Source organism: Strongylocentrotus purpuratus, unplaced genomic scaffold, assembly GCF_000002235.5.
Source record: "Strongylocentrotus purpuratus isolate Spur 01 unplaced genomic scaffold, Spur_5.0 spur5_scaffold_8, whole genome shotgun sequence".
NCBI classification, from domain to species: domain Eukaryota; kingdom Metazoa; phylum Echinodermata; class Echinoidea; order Camarodonta; family Strongylocentrotidae; genus Strongylocentrotus; species Strongylocentrotus purpuratus.
Genome location: NW_022145614.1, coordinates 20,794,995 through 20,821,720, shown reverse-complemented (window position 1 = coordinate 20,821,720; position 26,726 = coordinate 20,794,995). Strand labels below are relative to the sequence as shown.

The window sequence follows — 26,726 nt, the reverse complement described above, 5'->3', positions numbered from 1 at the left end:
AAACAATAACCATTCAAAAAGCAACTGTTTGCATCTGATAAGTATGTTTTATCATCCAGTTTCAGTTGATCTTTCCAAGTAATTTTGGGGTAGAAATATTAATAGTTTACATACACTTTAGATACTGGAAGTATTTTGCAATGAGATATGTGCATGATCATTGATAACTTGCTTGTTATACTTTTCACTTTGGGTTAAATTTCAAATATGTCTTCACTTTAAAAACAAGACCGCTTATGTTTGTGAAAAAAGAGATGGATCATATGAACACCACAGTGGTAAAAATCCCCAAACTTATCACAAACTGTAAGACCAGAAACATGACACAGTTTCACAACAGCCATTTTTAAATATCGACTGTTGTGTCAGTCGATATTAAATCACCGTTCATCATGTAACTTTCCAAATTTAAACCACTCACAAGTTTTGCAAACGTTTCTGGTTTAACAGTTTACAGGCACAAGACCATGGTACAAGGCCATATTCTCCATAAATTTCAATACCACTTCATCTTGCTTCTGCCCAGTCCACACCCATCATCTCTGTGAGCTACCATACCCCCTCTTGGCAGCTAGCTTCTCGATTTTGACTGTGGATCCTTTTTAAGTCAACATTCTCATCACATATTCAATGTCCATACCACACTATCTTCCTACTGCCTTGCCCAAATCCAAAAGATGTTATTCTCCATGCGAAGCCGTCACCCTAGTTTCAGCCCCACCAAAATCCATCAAGTCTTTGTCTCTCTCTGAGCTACAATACCCCTCTCAGCAGCCAGTTTCTTCATTCTGATAACCAGGGACCCGTTTCACAGAGCTTTTTTTCAATGACAAATGTCAAAAATCAGTGACAAGTCTGCTGATAACCAATCAGAAGCAAGGATTTCACTAGCTGATAACAAAAACTGGCATTTGTCACTGATGACAAGTTTTGTGAAATGGGGCCCTGGTATGTGGGTTCTATTAACCCTTTGCCTTTGGGAGCCAGGTGGACCCTGTATTAAGTCTATGGGACTGAGACAATTCAGCCGTCAATGGGTTTATACATTCAACATCCTGGGGGCTGTTTCACAAAGATCTTAAGTTGGACTTAATAATTATGGAAAGCCATTAGCATCTTGAAAATACTTTGTAAAAATTATTTTAAAAGGCATAAAATGTTGATTTAAATCATTCATATTTTCTAGAATCAAGAATATTTTCATGTTCTTGATGTGGAATTTATGAAAAGTCTGAAATACTTTTGTTTTGTTCTCCATACAAATGGCTCTCCATAATGTTAAGTCCAACCTAGAGTTAAGTTTGATTTAGAATCTTTGTGAAACAGCCCCCAGATCATGTAACCTGTATTTCTATCTTGCTTCGGCCCCGCCCACATCCATCAAGTCTTCGTCTCTATGGGCCGCCATGCTCCTGTCTGCAGCCAGCTTCTCAAGCCTGACGGTATAGAATCCATTGAAATCCAACCTGTGGATAATGTTCATCATGTTGTGCTCACAGTTGGCTGTGCTGAACAGACTCAGCTTGTCCAGGAGCGAGATGAGAAGCGAGGAGAAGTTGGAGTCAAAGTTGTGGACGGTGTTGGTGAAGTCGTCGCTGGCATTCAGCTGTTCAATGTGCTCACTTACAACCTACGGAAAGAGGGAAGGATACAAAACGTGAAATATGATATGTTCTCGTTTATTCCAAATTTCATGCACAAAATAGGGCAAGGATGTAAAGACACATGCTCAAGCAACAATTATTCTGCAGTCAATAAGCCAGTTCATAGGCTGCAGTCTGAGCATGAGCAGATAAAGGTCATTGCAGAACAAATTTTTGAAATACACGGTGAAGCAATACCGGATACGTCCTCGTGAAAGTTATGTAATCGTTATTCATTCATGCACATTCAGTGCACTCCATGATACACAAGTAGCAGTATTCTTTGAAAAGGGGAAGCAAAGGCTATTTATATAGCACCTCCATCGCTGTAGGAGTGATTATTTCAAAAATGTACAAAGTGAGACCTCTTCATGTTTTGAAGATCTGTGGATATTTGGGGTCATTGCAGTAATGTGCTAACCGTGAACTCGTCTATTCACTACAGTAATGAAAGTCCTGACTTCAACCTTGAACCTCAATATAAATCAAACCCTAACCTAAAATCTAACCTAAAACCCAACCCAACTTTACCTTAATCCTATTTCAGATCCTAATCCTACATTTGACAAAATAAATCTTGGAGCAATTGTTGGTTAACAGCCAGGGACATCTGACCTAATATCCAAATAATGCACAAAAATATTATTTTACCTAAGCAATGGTTAGGTGAAGCTGAATGAAATGACTATACCAGCCTATATGATAACAAATGGGAAACATTCATTTAAACAAATTGAGCAGGTAAGTTAAATATTCAATATCCAACCAGTGTGCCATTCAAAGATAACTACATACCTACATATCTATTTATTTGACAATGACTGATCAAAAGTTTCCTACAGCCATTACATGACCAACATTCAATTTGAATAAAAATATTAATACAAGCTGTAGGGTTGTGAAAATTGTGATAATGCATGTAACTAAATTTTTCATAAATGTGAAGGTTAACTTGAACTAACTGCCTAAATTATGTAAATTGGAAGCTGATTTCAACTGATGAATTGAATAGTATACATTCTCCTCTCTCCATCCTTTTCTCTAGCTATTCTCTCATTTTATTACGGGCCCTCTCCCATCGGTTGCCAACTCTCATTTTCTTTATATAGTACTTTCTTTTCATTAAAAATAAAAACCCAAACCAAAAAAATGGGAATTGTTTCACATAACCGTCATAAGTACAAGTTTTCTGACATCTAATCAATATTAACACATATTTCAATGGGATATCCGTGAAATCATGACAGTTTCGTGAAACGTTGCCTTGGTTACCAACGTCAAGTAAGCTACCTTTGTGGTTGTTCTTCTCCTCTCAGAATCCTGTTTATCTTTGTCCTTGTCACTCTTTGGTGGGGTACCAGTATCTATAAGCCGGCTTACCTCTGCTTCCACATTCATCGTCTGGGTTACTCTCTGGATCAATGAAACAGGAGAATGCAACTCAACTACAAATTCATTCTCATTTTCAAATTTCATTTCATTTCCATATCCATATTCATTTTCAAATTAACTTAAAGATCAGATTTCAAAGCGGATCGGATACAAATGTCCACAGGCATAGATAACGAGTAGGGTATATCAGGAGGTATTGCCTTTAAAAGTCAAACTATCGTCCATGTATGAAATGAATACCGGTAAAACTTTCAGATTGCAGTGAAATATATAATTTTAAAGCATATCTTAACTCTAAAAAGTAAAAAAGTCAAATTGAATTTTCAACTTACTCAGGTAAAGCATCAGTAGCAGATAATAAAATTAAAGGTAGTAAACTAGGACCTTCATTTCCTAGTCTCATAGAATTATGTGCTTGTACTTGGTTTCATTCAAATTTGCCATGTAGCATAAAAATTATATCTTAATAATGCTGTCCATCGTGGATATCAATCAAAAGCTATGTCCACTGTATCCCCCTTCTCCTCCCCCGACTGTGCAGCAATTCAGAATTCAGAAAAGAGTATGTAAAATCATTTTAGGGAAAAGTTATGATAATTATGTAGACGCTTGAAACGATGCCAGCTTGAACGATTACAAATAAGACGTGTTTTTGCTGAATCTCTTATTAATAACCCACAGTGCAAAGGCTGGATTCCTGAACAAAATTTTTTGGGCATGTCATTTACGAAATAAACACAAGTATAGTCAATATAAATGCAGAACCTCTCGTTTTAAACAAAGTGCAATACCATATTTTATTGATCTTCTTAATAATTGCTGATTGTTTTAAGTTTTTCTTTTCAAACCCAATCTTTTTTATTTGTATATTTGAACAGTTGTCTTTTTAACAAAACCAGTATTTTATCTGTCATGGTTTCATTTCTTTTCTATTTTAAATGTACCTTGATCATTGTAAACACATACATTTCAGCTTTTTAGCTGCAGCATGTGCATCATTGTACTCTATGTTTTTCGAAATAAAACCTTGAATTGAATTGAATTGAATTGAAAAACAAAAGTAGTTGATGAAACGACTACGGTAGAAGTAAAATGCCTTTGACCTACCTGTATGCAATTAGCAAAGGTGACACAGACGAGCATGAGTTTACTGACATTCTTGATAATGTCTGGATTGGTGAGCATACAATCCTTGAGGCACTGATCTAGGAAGTCTGTGTGATGGGACAGGACATCATCAATGTTTGACACCTAGGCAAAAGAGAATTGCAAACAAAGGTGAAATATATGGAATGAATTCAATTTCTCACATTGTTTTTGACAAAATTTGACAAATTGCCCTGGTGAGAGCCATCAAGGCAATTCTATGATATGTGTCCCATAAGGCATTAATCTATATCTATTTATTTCATCCAATAAAGAACTAGATGGAACTTCGACTGCGCGCAGTCGGAAGTGATGCTTCCATCAAAGAGCAATTTTACAAACCAAAACGGAAGAAATTTTTCAAATTCAAGTTCGGTTGTAATCCATTAACAGGTTCTCAGAATATCGTGATTACAAGCTATTTCTCATATACATGTATGACCCTTTGATCTTTGACCTCATGACCCCAAATGCAAGATACATACATGTCTTGAGTTTGATGGTAATCCATCCATCGGTTCTATTTATAATGCAATCACAAGCTATTTTTGCATACATAATGAGCCCCATGACCTTTGACCTCATGACCCCAAAATCTAATCAGTTCATTGCCTCAGCAAGATACATACATGTCCTGAGTTTCATGGTTATCTGTCCATCTGTTGTAATGATAATGTGATCACAAGCTATTTTTGCATACATAATGAGCCCTGTGACCTTTGACCTATGACCTCATGACCCCAAAATTTAATCAATTCATTGGCTCTGCAAGATACATACATGACTTAAGTTTGGCAGGAATCCATCAATCGGTTCTTGAGAACGCGATCACAAGCTATTTTTGCATACATAATGAGCCCTGTGACCTTTGACCTCGTGACCCCCTAATCTAATCAATTCATTGGCTCTGCAAGTTACATACATGACCAAAGTTTGGTAGGAATTCATCAGTCGGTTCTTGAGATAACGTGATCACGAGAACGGGACGTGCGTACGTGCAGACGTACGGACAGACGGACAACCCAAAAACATAATGCCTACGGCTACTTCGTAACGGAGGCATAAAATCTCTTGGTATGACCACTGCCTTTTGATAGTGATATCAGAAAAAACCATTAGTCGATGGTCATATCAAGGGATTTCTAAATTTTGAATGAAAGAAAAGGACAAAAAACTATGTTATACCGGACCATTTATCAAATTATCTACCACAGAGTAAACACCCTTTTGGCTCAAATACAATGATACATTTAAACTGGCTTTGCAGGATAATCCCATAATTCACTGTATTATTTTTTCAAAGAAAATTATTAGAGGTGTATTTCCGAATAGTCATGTACACTCATTATTATTATTATATTTATTATTTATTCGACCATTCATATAAAAAGCACAAATACAATACAGCATGGCAAGAGACAAGTACAGAATAAGAATGAACAAACACATGCGATGAGATAAGGGAGCAGCAAGTGGGTCAGGGTGCACAAAAGTGAAGTTCATCACTTGACCCTCTCAGATAGCATTTGATACCATAAGAAATGAAATACACTGAGCTGTTGATTTACTAATAATAGTCACTTAAGAAGCACTAAGAATGAATAATCAAATCTAAAATACCTTTCTGAGGTTGTCTTGCAGTATATGCCAGTGGGGCTCCACGACTTCAAACATCATATAGTACTGGAGATTCTGCACCAAGTGAAGCATGCGCTGACGAAGAGCAAATGCTGCAGCATACCAACGTGATGAATAGAGGGTGAACCGCTTGGCCTCCTTGTTCAACAGCCAGATACTTGGGAGAGGGAGAGAACCGATTCAAAATATGTAATGACCGCATATAAAATTGTCCCTTTTCTACATATAATTATGTAACATTTAATGTTTGCAAATGTCAATAATTGCTGATGTACATATAATTTGTATGTAATACAACGTTGCAAGCATATTTTTTAAAGCTATTATGGGGATTTCGAGTAATTACGTCAGCAGCTCTCTGGTTGCGGAAGAGACTCCCAAAATCAGTGATCATAAGACTATAGATGACTTTAATAGAAAACTGAAAATACACCTACGGTAGTGACAAATGTCTTCTCCTAACTATATGTCTTGTTATGTTTCACTGCAAGCACTTTTCAAAGTTAACCCACAATGCATTTCTGTTATTACATAGTTTAAAAGACTTAAGAAGATACAAATCCCTATGCCTTTAAATAAACTAATATCTTATAATTTTATTTCACGGACCCAACTCCCTCTTTATACTAAGTAGTACTTTATACCTATTTTTTTTTTAATAACTTGAAACAGCAGCTCTTCGTTTGATCTGTATGAAGTTTATTCTATTTCAACTATTCTATTTTAACTTACATGCTATAGCTACAACGTATTTCTCTTTAATTATGTATAAGTCTTAATGTAAATTCCTCTCAATTCAAATGTTGAGCTGCCATGTCACGTGGTTTTTAATAAATACCTTTTCAAATCAAATCAAATCAAAAGTTTTTCGTCATTTGTGCATTTATTTTAAGCACCATCTGGGTGGCAATGTTGCGCAATATGAATGTCTGCACCTTTATCATCATTACCTCATCAATCTAAATAAACCAAAGTTCTTGACAAGGTCCAACATTAACCTTTGAAAACAAGCTCAAATTGTCATGTCATAACACTTACTTGCAAAGTGTTCTCTCAACATGCTTGCAGTAGAATAGATGCCTGAACAGCATCTGATATTTGGTCAAAGCCTGTGAAAATAATTCAATAGAACAAGAAGTAATATGCAGCAGTCACAAGACCACCCTGCAACAAATCAACCACTAGTAAAGCAGTGGGCAACTGCATATGTACCCATCCCAAACAACTACGCATAGCATGTCTACTCCAGGACTATTGCCTCCAGACAACTAACTCCTCATTGATGAACCATTTAACCCCAGGGGTGATAGTGAGCACTAAAAAAAAACAAAGGTTTTTTTTTTTCCCCTCAACACCCCCCCCTTGAGTAAAAAAAAGAAAGAAGAGGATTCGGGGGAAAAAATGGCATCTAACAAAATTCCTCCCTTTTGAGTAAGAAAATCGGGAAGATAGGGATAAAATCTGGAAAAAAAAAAAAATTGGGTTTTAAAAAAAAATTGGAAAGAAAACAAAAATCAGGAAACCGATTTAAATCAGGTAATTATTAGGCCTGTAACCCCTATGATCAGGATAACACACTTTTGTGCGTCATATGCCGCGAACAGTATCCGTGAAATGTTCTAGTTTACATGGATTGTGATATCAGATGTCACCGCTGATTTACAATTTGCACAAGGCCAATGGGAAATGTATTACATCACACAAATTGCTATATAGACTAATGGTTTGATGGTCTGTTTTAACCCGACTGCTAAGAAAGCATGTGTGTGCTAGTAAGTAAGTAACCAAGGGACAGATGGCTTTAAGTCCTCTCCGAGGGACTTGGTAAGGAGAATTAATGCCAAAGGGCACTAGTGCATTGACTGGGTTCTGAACCCGGGACCTCCCGGATACGAGACCACTGCTCTACCAGACTACCACTGAGCCATAGCATCTCCTCTCTCTCATCAAATGCACAAATTCCATTTATTATATTAGGCATCTGTAGAATATATTTAACAGGATGCAAACTGCCACCCTACTACTTGGGGTAGTAAACAAAAGTTAGTATAATAACATTGATTTTTACAGTGCTAAGAGAAAGTTTTAAAGAGACTCGTAAGGAAAAGATGCTGGATTACAAGTAAGATTCTGTGAGTATTGTACGACATACATACCTTCCTGCTGAGAATGAGTGATTCTGGCCACCTCACCACATAGTCAAATGAGAACGCTTCTAAACCTGAGATGTTGAGCTCCGTAGGGTCCATTTCATGAAGCATGGCTGTTAAAAGAAAAGGCAGTCAAACTAACACATATCTACTCTAGTATAACATATTCATGTGCCAGAAATAAGAATACAAACTGCTATGGTATTTGTGTTCCTTTTTAAAATTTTTTTTTTTCCTCTTAATGGTTTTTGTTTTATTCTGCCAAAACTCTTTTTCAAAAATATGAAATTTCCTGTTATTGTAATACATGTACAGACAAGTACACAAACAGAAAAGTAATGTAAAACTTATTCATTCATTCAAAAAATAGTCTTAGAGAAGAGAAAATGTGCTTCAATATTAAGCCTAAAGGTGCCATTAAATGTACAAGCTTGTTTACATTTCTGTCAAATAATTTTACAATTGCTAGGCCCTTTCAATTCTTTCTCTAACTCCAAACATTGTTCCAAATTTTACATTGTCCAATAATATCCAATATATTAAAATCTGACTGACATGAGCGCTATACAAGAACCCACTATTATTATTATTATTATTATTATTATTATTATTATTATCAAATCTGAGCAATTGAAATGGCAACAGCAATGAAACAGAAAAGCACTATGCAATGATGTTGCACACGCAACATGAGGGCAAAGTGTCTGTGTCCACACATCAGTGTGGCATGTCAGAATGATAAATGCTGGTAGCAATGATCATAATTTGATTTATTCCTACCTTTTTCTTGCCTGGATTCAATTGACAGGATTCTGAGGAGCTGGGTGTTGAGGTCATAGGGCAAGAGGTCAACTCTGGAAGGGCATATATATATCAAAGAGAATGACAAATAATAGCAAAAAAAAAACAAGGAAAAAAAATAAAATAAAGGCAAGGTGAAATAACTATTCTTTTCTACTGAATAATGGACAGATTCGTGTTATCAAGATATTATAAAAAAGAACATTGAATGCATTTCAAATTTCAAGACTTTCAAAGGAGGTGAAGTTAAAATCTCTCACATACATTAACCTTTTAAAGCATCTTGCACATAGATTTTTTAGCTACAAAGAAAGAAATGTGAGATCGTACAACTCACAAGATTCATTCTGTTTCCTTTACATTACCAGAACTAAACATGGTCTTTATTATCATGTGTAAAGCTCAGTTGTATAAGGTACATGTATGATATATCATTTTAATGATGTAGTCGACAATACCTAAATATGTATATAAAAAAGTGAAGCTGAATTCATGTGCACAGAAAGAATGATACAGTTACCAGGTCATGTTAGTACCGGTAGATTGAATTTGGCATAGAATGTAAGAACAACTTCCTTTAAAATGTCATGAAATATTTCAGTTCAATTTCAGCTTCTTCTTCAACAAGTTTTTTTTCTTCTAAAGTTCCAAAGTACCTTGAATCATTACTTCACTAATTACCTAAGATCATCTTTGAATGGATCTGAGTTAGCCTGGCTGGTCCTAACAGCTAGCTCCAGAAGAGATTCCAGTCTGCTTGGTATGATATCATCTACTCTCTTCTTCATCTCCTCCTCTGTGATGTCCATCAGATGCACAAAGAAGTCTCCTTGCTCCATTAAGAAATATCGCTTGATAGACCTATTTAACACAATTTTAAAACAGTGTACTATATACATACGCTCCAGAGATTAGACAACCAAACAACATCTAACCCTATACCTAAATCAACCCTTAAACCCAAATGATTTGCTTTACAACATGCTTTACCAACACTTCTACCTGCAACTGAAATGGTATTATATCAAAACAAAGGTCAAATATCGCTCTGAAATCACATATCATTTCAAACTTTAAATATTTTCTTGCGATCTCCAAAAGACTCCAGCATTACCAAATCAGGATCTGCCTTTAACTCGCTGAATACCCCCAAGGAATCTCATAATAGAAACATCAGGAAATTCATGCAGGTATTGAGTGAAAATCAACATGTCACAAAATGGATAAACAAGTCATGAAAGACACATATGACCAACTCTTGACTGGCTATTTCATCAAATATGCCATTTCCAAATTGCTTCTTTTTATTTGCAGCAAACAGTAGCAGACAGTCAGTGTCATTTACCCCAAGTCTCTGGACCAATTCTCTCTCCTGGCTGTAGGCGCAGCTTGCTGGCATACTGATATGTCTTGTATATCTGCTTCTCAATACAAGTGTCAAACAAACAGAGTATACTGTCTATCTCAGTGAAAAAAATACATGGGGGCTTGGGGCGAATAGCCTCCGAAATGCCCAGAAGAGCCCCCTGAAAATCAGAAAAGAGCCCCCATTTTATACCAAATTTACACAGAGTTCAATGCAAAACAAATTTTAGAATGTTATTTTTTAGGCAGGCAAGCTTGAAATGTAGCCCCCGAAACATAAATATTAATTTTTTCCCTGGTCTATCTATTTCACTTACCCAAGTCTCTGGACCAATTCTCTCTCGTCCATGAGTAGCTGTAGAAGCAGCTTGCTGGCATACTGGTAAGCCTTATCTATCTGATCCACATACTGTCTCTCTTTCAGTGTGTACAGGATCTCTTCAGCATTGGGACATCTTGGATCATGGCCTGTTGGAAAGAGAGGAAAATGTTTGGATTAATGAAAACTATCAGTCCCACGAGTTTCATTCGCATGGTATAAAATATGTAACCTGCATTTATTTCAGCACATTTATCTCTTGGCAGTTTATGGTTACCAAAAAGAATCCTCCAAAGGTAAAAATCTTGATATCTATCTTCCTTATCAGGGGGACATGATTTAATGTATCATGTACATTAGACAACGTAGAGAAGATAAAGTGAGAATACATCCATTAGTAGTTTAATACCCAAGTTGTTGTTCACTTTTATTCAGTAAAACATCGTCATTTCAGGAAGGGCTATAAGAAGTGAACTAACCATAAGAAATAGATAATATTAGGTCATCTTTTGGTCAAATTTATTCTCTTCAAGTTTGTATGCTGACAAACTGAACGATCATAATAATGGGTAGAATCAGACTACTATAATAGTTTCCTTACTAATAAGGTTAAGAAGTCCTAAACACAAAGAAACCCTACTAGAAGTGATGATCTGACATTTGCCCTAGCCTGAATTTCATCTACGATATAGAGTTATGGCTTGGGTTGTAATCTTTTATTTTCTTAGCATTAGGATTATGATATGGTTTACCATTGGTCCAGGCTGCAGAGTTAACCTTGAGAAATCTTGTTAGAAATTGATCACAATGTAACTGTAGCCGAAGCACATGTCATACACTTAGTGGAGGCCGGCCACACTTGACTTACCACACTGTCTGACGACGTTGAGGTATTTGCCAGTCCTGAGGATCTTATCAGCGATGGTCTCCAGGAAGATTGGGCTCCTTTCTCGGCAGTTGGTGTAGCGCTGCTCCCAGTAAGCATCATTGTATTCCTGCTGAAGCTTCTCTTTTTGTAGGGCTTCATTCTCTTCAATCATAAACTTGAGAGAAAACAAGAAAATTTGATTGGTATGGCTGGCACTCTTAAAAACATTCTAGAAATTCTGATTTCACAAATTGATAATAGATCTAGATTTAACGAGTTGATTTGTATCGTTAGCAACTTATTATAGCAGAGGATCCCAAAACCTTGATTTTCAACCAGATTTGAAAGAGATTCACCGTTAATTTATAATGATTAATAATGTGATCATATTTGCCCAAGGTGCCACATTATTCCTCCAGCATTGCCAGGTTAGGTAACAATTTAAAACCTGGTTGAAGCACCTTGTCCAAGAACATAAGCACCAGGGATTGGGACCTCTTGTATGAAAGTCAAGAGCCTCCATCAACTGACCAGATTTTTATTAAATTCCTTTCTAATAAACACATTTAATTATTTGTTTATATCTTTTCTTTCTTTAAATTAATACTTCCCTCTTTTCCAGTCCTCTAGTTAATCAACATTCATCCTCCAGCCTGTCTATCTGACTGTCCACCATCCCTCCCTCCCGTGCTCCAGCTCTCTCTCTCTCTCTCTCTCTCCAACTCTTCTTGCTAATGCTTACCTCACAGTATGGGTCTTTGATGATTCCCTTGTAGATCCACTTCTCCAGGATCTCAAAGTAAGGGGCACAGGCCGACTGGGTAAGGAACAGACACAGCTCCTGTGCTCGCATATCACTGTGCATGCAATAGAAAGTCATATCTCACCTATGTCAGTGCATTGAAAAAAACTTCATCGTGTACAAAGATCATCTTTCTCTGCAATGCTAATGCATCACCTCCTGCTTCTGTCTTCTAAACTCCTCAGTTATTACAGGTGTAGTTGAGGGATTTGGATGACTTCCAATAACACCAACACCAGATGCTAACACCCAACATGCATGTCTACTCTAGACTCCTCAGTTATTACAGGTGTAGTTGAGGGATTTGGATGACTTCCAATAACACCAACACCAGATGCTAACACCTAACATGAAATTGATAAAAGCCTACTATTTGCCCAAGGTGATATCAATAGACTCAGTTTACTCTTCTGTTACCTAAGGTGTTACAGACAGAATTGTTTTAGCAAACACAATCATTGGACACTACACCAGAACATGAAAGTTGCAAATGTCCTTATAATTGGTGTTATTTGTCACAGCTTTGCATTTACTTTAATATGTTCACTGAATCAAACAGGTATGAAGCTAGAAGTGACACTATACCAAATACAAGATCACCAGTAGGCTCAAAAGTTGTGATTTGGCATTTACTCTGGTGATTGATATCTCCAGGCTTTATTTTGTCAATATATAATGTTTGGTATTGGGTGTTAGGGTTTATCATTGGATATAGCGTTGGATATAGAAGGAACTCTCCTTCCTTTTCCTGTTCCTCTTCTTGCCACCGCTGGGCCGAGGGGCCTTGACTGCCTTCTTGGAGCCTTTCTTAGCAACTTGAGCTGTTGGAACTTGGAGCTTAGCAACTTCGAGCGAATTGCCGGCGAATCTTCCCGCCTCGCTCAGTACAACAAAAAGTCAACCATCAGCCAACCATCCAGGGTTATCAGTTTCACAGGAATTCCATTGGTGTACGGAATTGACCGCAGAGCAGTTTTCACAGAAACTTGGCGTAACAGCCTGAAAAGCAGCAGGAACATGAAATTCTTCCTTACCCAATCATGGTGACAGTCTTCTCATGCAGCAGGCTAAGCACCGAGCCTCCAGCGCAGGCTCCCCTGTCCACTGATGATGAGATAGATGCTAGTATCTCCATGGTCTGCATGCAGGGCTGCATATAGAACCAGAACCTCTGTAACGGTAGCTGGCCTTGCTTGAATTGATGCTCCAGCTGGGCTATTAAAATGTTGTACTCCTGCAGGGAAACAGCCATACATTTTCAAATATCAGCTGAAACAAGTGGAGTTTTTTGTTCTTTGTCATGCAATATCATATCAAAGAGTATCAATAAGCCGAGAGGCCAATCCTAAAATAAAGCATGCAAGCATACTGTAGGAAAGATATCAAGACCTTAATCAAGAAGTTTATCTATTTTTTCTTCTTTCTTTGCTTGTTGTGTTTTCATAAAGAGCATTATTGTGATGTGGTCTAATACTAACTTATGTCCCAGTACCAGTGCCAAGGAGAAAGGATAGATGGGGTTGAAAAACAGACTTGAAAAAATACCAAAGTTTTCACAAAACCTATGGCTTCTGCAACTTTTCGACCCTCTTTGTCTAAGTTACACAATGCATCTTCCTCAATGTGCATAATTGTTATTAGGATAAATGGTACTACAGCTCGATGGTATTGAAACAAACAAGTGCAACATTCAAATCCAAATATATGTGCAAGTGCACTTGGGTGGGGCAATCATCCTCAATTATCTAGTCCCTCAGATAGGACTTCATGAGCTGTAGATCCCCGGTTTCTTTATCTGAAATTACGTTTAAAGCATACCTATGCCTAATAATAAACCAATGATTGAAAGCTGCACCTACCTTGACTAATGTCCTCATGGCCCCACAGAGAGCGTGGTTGACAACACCAAACTCAAAGGATGACTTGTCCTCGATAAAGTGCATGACCGTGGAGTAGTTATTACATATGGGAAGGATTCGATTGACCAGCTCTTGGAGGGACGTGTCCAGAGAACGGTCAACTTGGAATGTGTAAGGTGTGACTGATCCGTCTGAAGACTGCCGTACCAGGATGTATTTCCCTTCCGTGCCCTGCGTACAAAAAAGAAAAAGAGTAAGGTACATGTACTTTGTAAGCATGGATTAATTTTAACTGAGATTGACGTTTAATAAATAGAGCATTCAAAATTTGCAACTAAATCCCCAAACTCATCAAAATGGACAAAATAACTTCTTGTTCTCCCACTCCCTAATCATACTTTGATAAAAAATTCATTTCAACTTCTAGATCATCAAGGTATCATGTACAAGTAAGATTTGAAATGGGCACACACAAAAAACACGAAGATTGAGAAAGAATTGCAAGGAATCAGGGGAATTAATCAGGATGGAGGTTGAAGAGGGCAGCATACAAATATATCTTAATTAAAGCATAGATGCATCAAGACTGGCTGCAGACAAACATACTTGGCATACCATCACCATACAGAAGCCATCACGAGGCCCCTGGCCTGCGTGGACGGCATAAGTCAAGTCAAGTCAAAGCACAGAGTGATATCTTCCATCAATATCTTGATGTATCTACAATATACTATAAAACCATAAACAAATAACAAGTGGTCTATTTTCACAAACATACCATGAAAAAGACCTATCTGTCACAACAATTTTGCAATTTGCTACAGATATATATATATATATATATATATGTTTTTTTTAAAGGTGCAAACACAGATAATTGATTAATTGTACCTTACCAGTTTCATGCTATGAAAAATCCAAATTCAAACTACACAAGAAATTCCATACCTTTATCCCACTCCCTAAATTCAGTCGATAATTCTCTTACCATCATAACAGTGAGCAGATCATGGACTATGGTCATCTCCTGCATTCCCAGAGGGAGTGTGCCCAGAGGAATACCTGGCTCTATGGTAGGCCTTGAGACCTTGACAAAATCACCTGTCAGGAATGGTCTCTCAAAGACCCAGGGTGATAGGACGGGAAGGCTCAGAGATGCTAAGAGAGATGACAGAGGCATTAAAGATAATATTTAACAGTGACATAAAAGTAGATCATGGACTATGTTCATCTCCTGCACGTCCCAACAGGCGTCGCAGGTCAGAGTTGGTCTCTCGTATACCCATGGAGATAGGATGGGAAGGCTCAGAGACGCTGGAGGAGATGAAACTTAAAGGGAGTCACTCGTCAGTTTCCATGTGCAGAAGGCCATAATTCGCTGACACCAGAGTTGGTGGCTACAAATCATTAACGTGTGTACAGGCACTAGGTCTGCACACAGCAAACCTGTAGGCCAATCAAAAAATACCGTCGTCTCTCGGAGAGTGTCTTCGGGTGACTGGGTGAGGGAAAAGTGAGATTATAACTTTACAATGTGGGGGAATGGGTGGAAACCGCAGTACGTTACACAAGGCCTGCTTGTCATAAAACTGAAGGCTAATCCTGGTCATTGACAGCACCTCTTAATGGGTAAACACCCAAACAGTGTTGAATTCCCCATGTGAGCTAACTACTGAGTGTATTTAAGCATAGACGTAATACAATGGACTATCGACGAAGCAGTTTCTTTGATCCTATGAGTTCCACCGGCAAGGTTTAAATTTCGCGCCGATGCAAAAACCCAGCGGTGGTCCCACCGCAACCCGACAGCTGGATGCGATCACTTGCGCAATCTTTCATAATCGCAACAGCAAGCTCGCGATTTGGGGTTGTTCGCTGCTCCTTCAAATCGTTGAGAACCTAGTGTTAAATAGTATGAGCGCTCTCCGCCATGCGGTCGTAGCGAACATGTTTTCGTCTTTGTGCCTGACGATATTATTGTTATTGTTTTCAGCGTTGTATTTATACTAACAATTATTATTTATTTCGATGTGTGTATTGTTCCATAATACATATTTTTCTCGTACTCATGAGCCATGTGTTGTTTATAAAGTAATTAGAAGGGCAGGATTATCATTAGATGACATAAATAAGGAAGAACTTTATGATTGTGATGGGCAGTCCATATATCGACATAGCAGACGACGGAAATGTTGAATATTTTGCAATGGTCAATTCCCAAATTTACGGACACAGATATTTATCCCAATTCCTAGATTCTCAAAAAAAACGTACACATATAGTAGGCCTAGAATCTACATCAAGATAAAATAAGATAAAATCTGAGGGAAGAAAAAAAAAGCAGTCACTCTCGGATTAACAAGTCCAAAATATAACTTGAAAAAAACATGCACCCGCCGATCTCTATCAATGGGACTACGTGTGCAATTTGGATTAGACAAAGGCACGGCAATTTAGTGGTCATGATGCGAAGAAGTCACGCATTACCACAGATTTTCTGAGCACACACGAAAACAACCCCATTCTTCCAATGCCTATAAAAAAAACGCACGCAAACGCAACAAATAACGAATGATTGTATTCGACAAACGAAGGATTTGTGATCACCACACCGTCGTTGGTTTCACAGAGAAATTAACGGAAACAGGAGAAAAAAACACTTTTTAAACTGTATTTTGTAAGCTCTTGTGGTGACTTTCCTTGCTTATATGATGAGTTTGCTACACACCAACACAAATTCGTAAAAAATCGAAGAAATCACCGATTTCAACGGCTTTTTTTACAGATTGGCGAGCATGAACAGGACGTAAACCTCATGTTTACATCCGGGGCACTATTGACGTAGTATTTAGCTGCGCATGGGCAGAAGGCTCTCCTGTCACGATTCATTCATGAAATGAGAAGCGCAAATCGTGGGAAGCATTGGTCAGTGCGAAGCGACTTGGCCGATAGAGGTCGGCAAAATCCCGGTGGATCTCATAGGACCAAAGGACCCTTATCGGAGCTTATCAAAACATGCCCGCAGCGTTGCGGTCAGACTTAAAACATAGAAGAAAGTAAGACATAAGAACAGGTGGTAGCTATCATTACTTTTACTACTCTTGCCGTCAAAAGTCCATTTCTATTACGTCTATGATTTAAGAGACATTGAAGGTATTATGTAACAGTGAGAAAAAAGAAGATCTTGGACTGTGGTCTTCTCCTGCATGCCCAGAGGGAGGGAGTGTGCTCAAAGGAACACCTGACGCTATGGTAGAACTTGAGATTTTGATGAAATCACCTGTGAGGAATGGTCTCTGGTAGACCGAGGGGGGAAAGAATGGGAAGGCTCAAAATGTAGAAAGAAATGACAAATAGGTTGAATTGTTCACATACCAGCTACAATTGGGCATCAACCTGCATGAAACAAATTGTTTGTGAATGTATATGACAGACACTAGTCTATTATACTCCCTTATGTAAGATAATTTTTTCCTACATAAACCATACATGAGACTTGTTTCAATCATTTCATAATTCGACCTGTCTTCACAAAATGCATGCATATTTCAGATATCTACACATTGGCATGAATAAGAATCTACCAGTATGTAAACAACAGGGATTCAAATTTCGAACTTCATATCATACTCTTTCATAATATTGTCTTCAACAATCTATCCAACAAACTGGGATTGTGAAATTGGTTGGGATAGGCTATTCCTTGCAGTCTTTCTGATTTGTGCAGTGTGTATTAAAGAAAGAGGTATTTCACCCCATAAAATAATAAATATTGTCTGCTGACAGCCATAAGGACATTAACTCATTTACTTTTAATGTCGTTTGGGCTCTCAAGAGATCATAGTCTATAAGGACCTACTGTTTTTCTTTGCTTGTTTCTCTCTCATCATCTTTCTGAAGACTTCTGAAGCTTGGCTAGATGCAACAGAGGATGCGGCAAGTAGCTGGTTACGCAGCTGTAATGGAAACAGACAATAGTTTAATTCACACACTGACACACAAGCTTCCTGCTACACAATGAATGTTTGTCTGCAACCATTATCAAACAAACTTGACAACATCGAAGGAAACCCCTACCGGGTTAGGGTTACAAAACATTTTCTTTCCTCAAAAAGTATGAAATTACATGTATGTGTATATAAAATAAATTTCTTTTAATTACCAATACTGCATTATCAAAAATATTCCAAATTGCTGGAATAAGTCAAAAGCAAGCAGTGAAAATAAATTCCCATTATCAGTGATTTGCCAGGTCTTTATTGAATATCCCATTAGGAGCAGTTTTGTTGATACCGAACACAGCAGACATCTAGCAAAGGTTACAATACTTTTATACATTGTACCATCATTAACCACACAGAAGTGAGAGGACTAAGACTGAGGAAACCAAACTTGAGATACCTCTAATACATCTTCCTCTGACATCTTGGTGCCTGAAGCTGGAAGACTGATCTTGTCCATCGGCATGAGTAGCTTGTCAGAGTTGTCCTTGAGCGTTGATACCACATCTTTGTCCTCTGACAGCTTGGAGAGCAGGTACACCAGAGCATCTAAATCTCTCACACTGCCGGCCGGACAAAGCATTAAAAGGCATCGTTTAACAGTGTTAAATCTGAGATGCACGGCCCTACATGTTATCAGTGTCTGTGATATGGTGTAATATTGAAGCCCTAAAAAATTGTGCTTCAAAATGATCAAGAAGTGCCTCAAAAAAGTAAAAATCTTTGAGTGACCGGTTTTACCATACTCGTTTTCCCCAATAGACTGTAGTGTTATGAAAACCGTTAGGCGAAACGCAATATTTGGTTTCGATTTCCAATCATAAATATCTTGATAATCAGACAGGTGATCGGCTTGTAAAAGTCATGGGGTTCCTGACTGACCTAAGGTTTATAATTATCATTGCAGCATGAGCTAAATCAAGGATTTTGTTTCAGAATCTGAGACAAAGTTACCGGATCCCTTAACATCCATGTATTACCAGAATTTCTGATTTACCTTTGACCACTTATGAAAAAATGTTGGGCAAGCACATGGTATGTGTATCATCCATGTATGCAAGGCAATAGATATTTTATTCACAAAGGTTTTTTGAGAGGTTTTCATTGCCCTCCGGGGTTTGGAGTGGCAAATGTGGAGGAGTATCTTGCCAGAGTACAGTAGTGCCAGGCAGGCTCAAGATTTGAACGGTGAATTGGTTAAAGGACACGATTTGTCATCAAACCATTAGCCGGACTCAGTGGACTTAAACTGACAATTGATATAACTTATACATATGAAGACATGAAATATATTGTCCAACATCTTTAGAAACGAATGTCTATTAATCATAAATGGTCATTAGGTGACTGCTTAAATATGATATGGTGGTGGCTGCCAAGAGATTAACTATTATCAATCACTTGGTCAGTTTATGTATTGAACCAAGATTTGACACTGCCATTGTTGCTGTTGGAAAAGCAGCATCTATGTCTCTGTCCCACACGAGACAGGAACATCAGTTCAAGAATCATAAGTTTATTCAAAATAATTTTGGGAAATGTTATATTCATGAACTAATTTCATCGTCGAGTCTTACTTCTTTGATTTGAGTTCATCATATTTGTTGAGGAATTCAGCTGGGGATTTGGTGAACTCTGCAATCTTCCTCTTGGCAGAATGGGACGAGACTTGTGTGGTGATGTAGGGAGTGACATTCTTCAACAGGAGATCTGTGTAGACTTCAGGACCCTCCTTCCCTTGTGTCCTGACAAGAATAGAGAAGAACAGAGATGGTTGTGCATATGCATGATACTCCCTTAACAAAGATAATAATTCAACTTGAGCAAGTATGACTTTATTTGATGGATTTATCAGAATCTACCAATAGTCTTCAAAAGAAATAGATAAGAAACTTGTACATCAGTAAGTAACTTGTTAAAAAAAAAACTAGAGGAGAAGCTGGGAATCTACTTCAATTCATCAGGGCATTGTTTCATGAATATGTTTAAAGTACAGGGTCACAGACATACAATCGGTAACTGTGTTGATTTACTACACGCATTTCAGTGGGATGTCTGCAATCCTACTATTTAAAAAAAAAATTTGTTGTTTTTACAATGTGAATGTAAGAATATTTATAAAGATTATTACATGTACTTGTAATTAGGCTGGGCTTGGGCTTGGGCGATTCTCTCGAGAACCGACTCCAGTTGCGACAAACGGCTTCGATTCCAAATGGAATAGACTCCCACTGGATGCCAAATAAATGAGGCTAGGACGGGAGTCGGTTAGAACCAATTCCTCGACTCTGGCTTAAAATCAATATCAATTACATCTATATGGTAGGCCAATTCCTTGGGAAAATCAAATAGTTTTCCATCAAAGAAAATCAATATTTTCTTAATTATATTAATTACTACCCTGCAAGTACTATATGCAAGTAGAGAAATTTGACTGTACAACACATGGTCTGGCAACAATGGCTCCACAGTCAATTTCCTACATCTACACTGAATTCTAAAACTTAAACCCTTGACCAAACAAAATAACTTATCTTAACACTTACCCTAAACCTAGCCATGAACAATTTTGTAACCCAAACCTAACCTTATACCTTTGACGAGACTTACCCCAAGACTTTCATCAGCTCACTGACCAGATGGTGTATCCTAAATTCACTCATTGTGAATTGATCAGGATCTCGATTCAATCATCAGGTAAAGCTGAAAGATGACAAACAATCAGGAGTCAATAGATCAATGGTCAAATGCAGCCTAGCTTTAATAGCATACCTTTAAAAAAAAAGTGTTAAAAAATGAAATGCAGATTAATCAAGATTTTCAACGTCGAAAACAGCCATCGCTAGCTGATTCTGATAATTGTTGGTATATTGATAGCTGCCAATGCCTCACTCACATGACGTTAGAGTCTAGACTAGATAGCTTGAAATCTATTTGACATAAAACTAAATATGTTAACTGTGAAACAAACAAAATAAAAAAGTACATTTTGCAAAATAGGATTTTAATTCCTGAATTCAATTTGCTGCTTGTTTTAAATGACATTTGCAGGTTTATTTGACATGAAGTATGATGAATAACAGTTGTTTGGGGCTTTACGAATCGTTTACTGCCGATTATTACAAAAAGCGATCAATCAAAAATAAGTTAGTATAAGATAACAGCATATTTTGCAAGGCAAAATATCATACAATAATCAGTTGGTACCACTTTTGAATTACAATTTTGATGGAGGAAGAAACAAAGGATAACATAAGGAAAGGCAGAAAGAGAAAGTGATAAAAATAGAAGAAAATGGATAGATAGAAGAGAAGATGAATGATAAAAACAGAGAATAAGAAAAGGTGATAGAAGGAAGAAACAAAGGATAACATTAGGAGAGACAGAAAGAGAAAGTGATAATATGATAAAAACAAAGAATACTGTAACATAAGAAAAGGTGATAGAAGGAAGAAACAAAGGATAACATTAGGAGAGACAGAAAGATTAAGTGATAGAATGATAAAATAGAGGAACAACATAAGAAAAGACAGAAAGAGAAGGTGAAAGAAGGAAAAACAAAGAATAACATTAGGAAATACAGAAAGTCAAAGTGATAGAGTGATAAAAACAAAGAATAACATAAGAGAAGATTAAAGAAGGAAGAAACAAAGAATAACATAAGGAAAGACAGAAAGAGAAGGTTATAGAATGAAGAAAAAAAGAATAACATAAAGGAAAGACAGAAAGAAATAGTGACAGAATGATAAAAAACAAAGAATAACATAAGAGATGATGACAGAAGGAAGAAACAAAAAATAACATAAGGAAAGACAGAAGGAGAAAATTATAAAAATAGAAGAAAATGGATAGATAGAAGAGAAGATGAATGATAAAAACAAAGAATAAGAAAAGGTGATAGAAGGAAGAAACAAAGGATAACATTAGGAGAGACAGAAAGAGAAAATGATAAAGACAATGGAAAGATAGAAGTGAAGATGAAGAAGGAAAAACAAAGAATAACATAAGGAAAATAGAGAGAGAAAATAATAGAATAAACGAAAAATAACATAATAAGTGAAAGAAGGAGAAATTGAATAAGCACGTGCAGGGGCAATTACATCATCGTGAAGAGAGGGCGTCGACTAAAAACGAAAAGGATTATAAGGTAGTGAACAGGTTTACAGGACGGGTGTCTGACGCCAATTCATATCGTTAGAGGACGGGAACGCCATCCTCGTCCACACAAACGAAAAACCCCTATTATTGGATTCAAATACTTCAAAATCTGCAAGATCGTCAACAAATGGTGAAGACCGTTACAGATCCGTGATTACCTATGTTGTGGAGTGTATAATTGTATTTTTTTTTTTTTTTTTTATTCAATAAAAGAAAATAGACCTAGTCTAGACTCTAGTCTAGATGTCGAGATCTAGACTAGATCTAGACTCTAGATATTTTTATTTTGTTTTTTTCTTTCTGGCAATTTTCTGAACTGGACGACGAGTGCACAAATCGTAGGTGTATTCTAGAAGCCTTACGCCCTGGTATTGGACTCCCTAAAAAAAGGGTTCCTTTCACTTTTCAGCTTCAGGTTCACACAATTCACAATCATCACACTTTCACACAAATCAGGTTTCGACGGTTTCTTTAAAAAAGGGTCATTTCAGAAAAGGTGCGATACGCCTTTAGGATTTAGGGTCCATTTCAATCAGAGGTTGATGGCCACGGGTGGGTAGCATTTGTGTATGAGAGTGACCCCCCGGGTAGATCTACAATCTAGTTGGCTGTCGAACTGTCGTAGATCTAGACCTCTAGCTCTCTTCCAATATTCACAACATACTTTACAACATTACCCCACCAACTCATTTTCATGTTGCAGTCCGATTCCAAACTCTAATTGATAGTACTAATTGCTTCAATTTTACATTCAACGTGGCACGATAATCGTCCTGAATATCTAATATTATAGAATAAAGAGCTGAATATACACAAATTGAAGTACAAAGATATCATATGAACTTTTACCGGTACTAACTACTATGAATGAATTAATTTAACTTACGTTATTCGCGGCGGCAAACTCTTGATCCTCGTTCCGCAAATTGTTTTTTTTTCCTGTTTTTACCTAGATAGCTAGCCTCATTGCAGTTGAAACATTTCGAGGAAAAATTAAATGCATCGTGGTGACTCGATCAATTTTGAAGTTGTATTCAATTTTAGTAGATTTCAATATCTGTTAACTATATATTTAGTTGTCAAAATATTAGTCTGCTAAGTATTTGTAATCGCGTACGAACGGCAACGAACCAACGAACTCAAACCAAGTAGAAGGATTGTGTCCGTTCACGTTTCACGCAGCGCAATGGCACCGCTCGAGTGCGCCCGCCGCCATTTTGCGTAGTACAGGAAATTGCCTGCGCATACGTATTGTGTACAAGCTCCTATTGCAATTGGAGGAAGGGACGTCCAGAAACCAGGGTTTTATTGTTAGTTTTGGTGAAAAATATCTTTACATATTTTGTTTATGCCCTTTTCCAAGTCCCATACAGATGTTTGATGACTTGAATATTAGAATAAGAGCGGCAGCTTGGACAATAGGGGAGTTGAAATTTTAGGGTTTTTTTTGCATAAAGACTAAAAGAGCTAGACTATTTGTTAAATATCATTTGTGGTATTAGGCTAGTTTTGTCTCTTTCTGTGATAGAAAGAATATATCAAATTATATAGGCTCTATCTATATAAATCACTCCCACTTTCTCTTTACACACACTCGTAAATTCTCAGTCTTTGTGTTTGGCTTCCCACTCCCCCTCTCTCTATCCCCTTCTCTCCCTCCCTCTCTTTTTCTTTCACACTCCCCCTCTCCCCTTCATTCTCTCTACCCCTTTCTCTACTCCCTCTCTCTTTCTCTCTATCCCCTTCTCTCTCTCCCTCTCTTTTTCTTTCACTCTCCCTTTCTTTCTCTCTATCCCCTTCTCTTTTTCTTTCACTCTCCCCCTCTCTCTTTTTGTCTCTCTCCCCTCTCTCTTTCTCTATCCCTTTGATTCTTGGCACTGCAGAAGTAGGCCCACTGAATATTAATATTATTTCTTTTCTTTCCCTTTGGAGGCTACCATTTAGCTGCCAGATATTATTTTCATCCCATATAGGCATATTAAAGATTTATCTAAGAAGTGTTAAGTAATGACACATTGTGGCAACTATTCACATGTCTTTCCACATAATTGTGAATACTTTCATCTTTATTAAGTTTCTTTTTAACCTTGGCATTGCGCTATGTATTACATGAATGTATACAGTACATATCAAAACACCCATGAACTATTGCAATGGTGGATATGAAGAAAAAAATCCTCAATGGTGTGGAAAAAACGTTCCTCAAGCAAGCAATCATGGCACATTATGTTTATACCGGCACATTTCTTATTCATTTTAACACACAGAGAAATAATCACATGTACATTTGCATTTGACTGACTACAATGAACAAAAGGCAAGATTTTCTCCCTTTTAGCACTCAAAACTTGAACATACTTCATTAAAAAACTAGACATCAACAAGATATAATACATATGAATCAGTATTTCCCTCTCTTTGGTTTGTTCATGAAGCAATGTATGGATTCATGTGATTTCAGTGAAAACTTTTAAAACAGATTTTTACTCTAGATGAAAGTTGCAACTTTCATTTAGCTCAAGCTCTTTCAGTTGGTAAACATGGATACAACCATTGCAACTACAGTTTGAATTCAATAGTGTAGAATAGATGACACTGCACATTGAACAATAAAATCATTGGACAATATTTTATAACAAAACAGGGATCGTTTGCATACACCGTAAACCTCTGTATACAGATTTTCATACAACATAATGAGTCACTTCCTTATCTAATTTGACGAAACAATTTGTTTGTACACACATGTATGTGGCACTATGCCATCACCGAAACATTATCCATTATCAAGAAACATTTGTAAATAGCTTTGGGAACCATAAGTGATCAGAGTCAAGTTAAAAATACAAAATTTAAAGAAAATCCCTTTCCCTGAAACACGTTGACAATAATCCAGTTTTTTTTTTTTAATTTCTTTGATGCCTCTTTCGCAAATTCTAATCTCAAATCTAATTTATGCAATCAGATTCAAACTATACCTAAACCTGTCAGACAGAAGACAGGCTAGTGTCAATAATAGAATCACACAATTCCTTTCTCTCTGGGTAAGCCTAGATGTATAAAACACAGAATAGACCAATAGGGCAAACATCGTAATAAATATCGTATACTATATCCCTGTAGTGCACATTCTGTCATTTCATTGGGAAGGAGAAGATGAAATAGTCTGTTTGAATTAGTATATTTATTTCATCAATGGTGAAATATTATGTAAAAAATACACATAAATAAGATTGACCAATTTTTTACCCTTTTACAGCAGAAATCCTCAAATATTTCAAAATGTATATGTCTTTAAAGATATACATGTACCAGAATAATGGGAGCTTCGCAAAATATTGCCTGGTGTTTTTTGTCTTGATTTGTATTTCAAGTGCTGTGCTTTACTAGGCCATATGAAATCTATATTAATCTACACATATTCATCTGAGGAGTAAGTTTTAGAGGACGTAGGAAGGTTCATGCAGGTAGCTTCTTTAACTGCCATGACTGACAGGTCGTAACTTTCACAATGACCAACTTTGATGAGTAAAATTTCTTGTGTTTTACAACAATTTAAATGTCCAAATTTAAGGTTTAAATTTTGAGTAAATTCCAGTAAATTTCTTACAATGATGCTTGAAAGTCTGACGAATCACGGGAAATTGTGTCACTATTAATACCAGCGCCGCGATGCAACATGTTCATAAGTTCAAGTTAATCTTCAAAGTAACTTGAACCAAGTTTCACCAAGTCAAACAAAGAAAGTGACCTGCTTATGCCCCAATGATTCCCCCCCCCCCCCCCAAAAAAAAAAACACAAAACAGTACAGTATTCTCTGGATATCATGTATTCGATATTATCGGTTTATAATACTTTGCAGCTCTGTGGAATTCAATATTTTTGATAGTTCATAGCCGATGTCATTGAACTCGAGCGAAAACAGTTCACAAACATGGAAATGAATAGATGGGACCGATGTACAAATACACGCTTTAGTCTGTGGCTTTCTGCGTTCGGATTATCATGCAAAACTGTTTATTTTTGCCATGTTTTTAATGAAGTGATCACTATATGAAAGGTTATTCCAGAGCCTCTTTTAAGGCGATTGGTGCAGTTGAAAGCTGCACAATATGGCATTTAGCAGACGAAAGTTGAGCATACACATAGCACGTAGTCGCAGTTCGCTTTCACAACGCTCGTTCTATCCAAGATGGCGCACGGCGGTGCAATTCAGCGGTCTCGGAAAATCCTTCTACTTACTTGGATTTCGATGCAACGAACTCAAACGAACTTGGATTTCGATGACTTCACGAGCCATGTACAATTAACCGTCAACGAAATTTCTGCATTGCCAATTTAAAGCTCGGAATGGATATTTGGTATAGGTGTGTGTGGGGGAGGGGAGGGGGGGGGGGGCTGGTAGCACAACCAGTTTTATTTCCCTGTAAAACCCTAATCTACATAGATCTACATCATAAGCAACAACAAAAATTGGCAAAAATTGCTCTCCCCCCCCCCCCAAAAAAAAGGTTTTACTTGTATGTGCCATTATTTATTATGCCTCAGCCCCACCCCTTTCCCCAATTTTGTAAAGGCTCTAT

The 26,726-nt window shown here is 37.2% G+C and overlaps 1 protein-coding gene across 1 annotated transcript; it reads right to left on the bottom strand.

Moving 5' to 3' along the window:
- Nucleotides 1-1,258: 1,258 nt before the first annotated feature.
- On the bottom strand, nucleotides 1,259-23,075 carry LOC583566 (gamma-tubulin complex component 2). Its single transcript, XM_030975385.1, has 19 exons — nucleotides 23,029-23,075; nucleotides 20,595-20,687; nucleotides 19,562-19,729; nucleotides 18,385-18,547; nucleotides 17,843-17,939; nucleotides 14,972-15,141; nucleotides 13,984-14,214; nucleotides 13,159-13,358; nucleotides 12,065-12,179; nucleotides 11,323-11,497; nucleotides 10,453-10,603; nucleotides 9,452-9,631; nucleotides 8,750-8,823; nucleotides 7,976-8,082; nucleotides 6,858-6,928; nucleotides 5,802-5,976; nucleotides 4,143-4,286; nucleotides 2,934-3,056; nucleotides 1,259-1,630 (listed from the first exon to the last, which is right to left on the bottom strand). The coding sequence occupies exons 2-19, from the start codon at nucleotides 20,645-20,647 to the stop codon at nucleotides 1,352-1,354; spliced, it is 2,676 nt and encodes an 891-aa protein (XP_030831245.1). The 5' UTR covers nucleotides 20,648-20,687; nucleotides 23,029-23,075; the 3' UTR covers nucleotides 1,259-1,351.
- Between the last annotated feature and the right edge of the window lie 3,651 nt (nucleotides 23,076-26,726).